This window comes from Plasmopara halstedii (assembly GCF_900000015.1).
Source record: "Plasmopara halstedii genome assembly, contig: Scaffold_2386, whole genome shotgun sequence".
In the NCBI taxonomy this organism is placed as follows: domain Eukaryota; phylum Oomycota; class Peronosporomycetes; order Peronosporales; family Peronosporaceae; genus Plasmopara; species Plasmopara halstedii.
In genome coordinates, this window is record NW_020189293.1 from 2,012,456 (window position 1) to 2,015,354 (window position 2,899).

The window sequence follows — 2,899 nt, forward strand, 5'->3', positions numbered from 1 at the left end:
GATATTGTAGTACCTCATTAATATTATAATACCTAATTAATAGAGTAATACGCATGATGACTGGCAATCCTGCCACATGGTGGCTTCTTGTTACAGTGTAGCCACACCACTGTGTAGTTACAATAACTGTGTAATACACACCTCTGAACGGCCGCACAATCTTGTGCGATCCGCCTTTTCTTACAAAGTACGTGTAACCCCGTTACGGTTTTTGCTTCGAGATTGTCTCATACACATACGTGCACAATAGCTGCGCTGCGGCGCGAAGGCTAGCTTCCACAGTATTGACAAAAAACCATATTGACGAAATGTATGGTACCTTATTGACGGCTTGCTAAGCCTGTCAATATAATTGTAATGGGTAATATGTAGTCATTAGCCTCGTAGCGTGGGATATTAGTCTTTGGGCGACAATTTAGTAGCTTTCATTCATCATGATTTTGAAAACGTATAAATTGAAACCACACATGCTGCAATCTTTAATTTTAAGACAACAAGGCTCTCCATTCTGCGGTGCAGGGAAAGTCTTTGACCCTATCTCTAAGCGTTTAGTGACGCTACTTCTGAGTTGCACATGAGGTACACCTATGTACCAGCTCAAATCCGAGCGAGAATTCGTGGTTGTGAGGAAATATTGTCGACCTACTTTGTAATATTTGAGCGGTCAGTCATGATCATCGAATGAATGACAGAATAGTGTATTTGGTGCAATAAAAAATTCAATAACTTGGCTACATCGGGACGAAGTTGCCCGTGGGTCAACGCAGCCGTCGAGTGCCGGGCCATAGTCGCAATTCGTTGAATAAAAGCGTGGGCAGATCTGCAAGCCAGACCGTGTGTTGAGTGGCAACTTTACTGCTGGTCTGTGATCCCGAGGCAAGTTTAGCCATGGCGTCCGTAATGTTGCTGGACGCACGAGGATATAGACCAAAAAGAAATCTAGCGATCATCTGCTCACTGCGCGGCAGAGGTGTACAGCTGACAAAGTCGTGGATTCTTTGGTGGTCAGTGTTCGTGTATTTGTTGTACGATGAATGCACTGCCCCCAACGACTGTGAGACGCGACCATGAGTTCTGGTCACAGAAAGGTCTTTTCGGGCCGCGTAGCATGCTATTGGTGGTTTGAGTCACCTTCCGTTTCCCCATTACATGAAGGTAAATCTGTATACCTTCAGCGAGCATTGTGGGAGACTTTAAGATATGGATTACAGTATGTGTCCCCATCACATCTTCTATGAAGTCAAAAATATTTTGTGTAATACAAAATGCAGATTCCTACTAGGGCATGTGTACTGGTGACGAGACCAAAATTCTTTGTCTTTTGAAGTGCGTAAGCCAGTCACTCAGCTGACACTTATCACGATTTTAACGTTCGAGCATTTCGAAATTCAAGCCCCGTACACCAAAGATCTTGTACCAGTTCAAGCTAAGGCTCAGTGCGTGCAGCTTTAGAAATCATTTAAATCTTTGAGTTCAGTTGCAAATTTTCCCTCAAGTCCACATGTCGTTCTTTTTTATCTAAGTCACTATTGTCCTTTTTCTCCACGTTGGAAGTCGCCTTTTTCGTCGCACATGCGTGTATATTATGCTTCAAAGACTTTTGTGAACAGCATCATATTACACGTCGAGTTGCCCACAGCTTCTGCCGTCGAAGGAGCGGTTGAGTTATCAAATTGGAGATCCGAAAGCCGATACAGCACTTTTATCGTCGACCCTGATATAACTTCTGCGTCATCCTTCGAGGCAGTTGCGCTCACTGGTGACTTATTGTCGTCTTCTGAGGGCTTAAGGTTGCTCTAGGCGAGTCGCTCTCACATCAGGTCCGACCATCGATTCTGTCCGTGCCGCCTGATGGAGGACCTTGGTTTGTATGAAGCGTGAAAGCTCCCACCGTTGTCGGATAGTTTCTCGAGGATTTGAAGTTTGCGTGCCCATATTCGATGGTATTGAAAACCGAAAAAAAGCTACCAAAAGGTCAAGCGCATCGACTTGAATTTTCGATGAGATTTATCTATATAACTCATGTTAGTTTTTGCGTTTCTCCGCATAATGTTCAAGGTGGTGTTGTACAGGCGTCTGAGCCGTAACTCAAAATGAAACCTCGTAGCTTAAATGACAATCACTGTCCTAATCGCTATCTTATTGATTACTCTCCACCGATAAAGACTTACGCTCGTCGATGCCACCCGAGCTGAAGAATCTAACAATTTAGTGGATTGTCCTCAAATATTTGTCAGAATTGAGGACAATCCACCAAACACATGGGCTGAAGACGTAGCCACCAGGTAGAGTTCTTGAAGTCTTAGTGTGAGTGAAAGCCTAGTTTGACTTGAAAACCACATATTATGTTCCTTGCCCTTTAAAGCCACGCCAAGGCTTAAGTTTAAGCAAAGTCTACTCTTACCTCCTTGGTATAAGCCGCGCACATTGTGCTCTATCTCCTAAAGCAATGATGGTTAGTCGTCTCGCTATGCGGCGGTTGACGAGTGACGTTCTGCGCTAATGTGCTGGCTATGAGGGCCTCTTATCTCAATCTTGATGATGATATCTGTAAAGGTGAATGCACTGCGTGTTATGAGAAAATAAATTAAGAAGATTTCCTGTAACCAATTTTGTCATCCTTCAGTCTGTTTTTGTGAGGAGAAATAGCGAGGTTTACAAAGGGCACGCACGTGTAAAACAAACCATGACTGCTGGATTCACCTGGCGTCATTATGTTGCAGTGGGAAGTGCACCTATTCTAATGACGGATTATGGTGCTCAAGTTTAAAAAAGATGAAGTGGGTATGTTGAGGTCCTAAGTTCGCTACTCCGAGCTACCTCTAAGCCTTTCCTATGGCGATTCTGGGCGCAATCATGACGCGTCATCGTGGGCGCAATCATGTCGCGTCATCGTGTG

General features: G+C 44.2%; 2 protein-coding genes across 2 annotated transcripts; both read right to left on the bottom strand.

The window, feature by feature from the left end:
• Nucleotides 1-557: 557 nt before the first annotated feature.
• PHALS_03869 (uncharacterized protein) lies at nt 558-786 on the bottom strand (the record flags this gene model as incomplete). The annotated part of the gene is made up of 2 exons (XM_024718164.1): nt 558-585; nt 647-786. 2 exons carry the CDS (start codon nt 784-786, stop codon nt 558-560), a joined length of 168 nt encoding a protein of 55 aa, XP_024583590.1.
• Nucleotides 787-2,222: 1,436 nt separating this feature from the next.
• PHALS_03870 (uncharacterized protein) lies at nt 2,223-2,428 on the bottom strand (the record flags this gene model as incomplete). The annotated part of the gene is made up of 2 exons (XM_024718165.1): nt 2,223-2,357; nt 2,405-2,428. The coding sequence occupies 2 exons, from the start codon at nt 2,426-2,428 to the stop codon at nt 2,223-2,225; spliced, it is 159 nt and encodes a 52-aa protein (XP_024583591.1).
• Between the last annotated feature and the right edge of the window lie 471 nt (nt 2,429-2,899).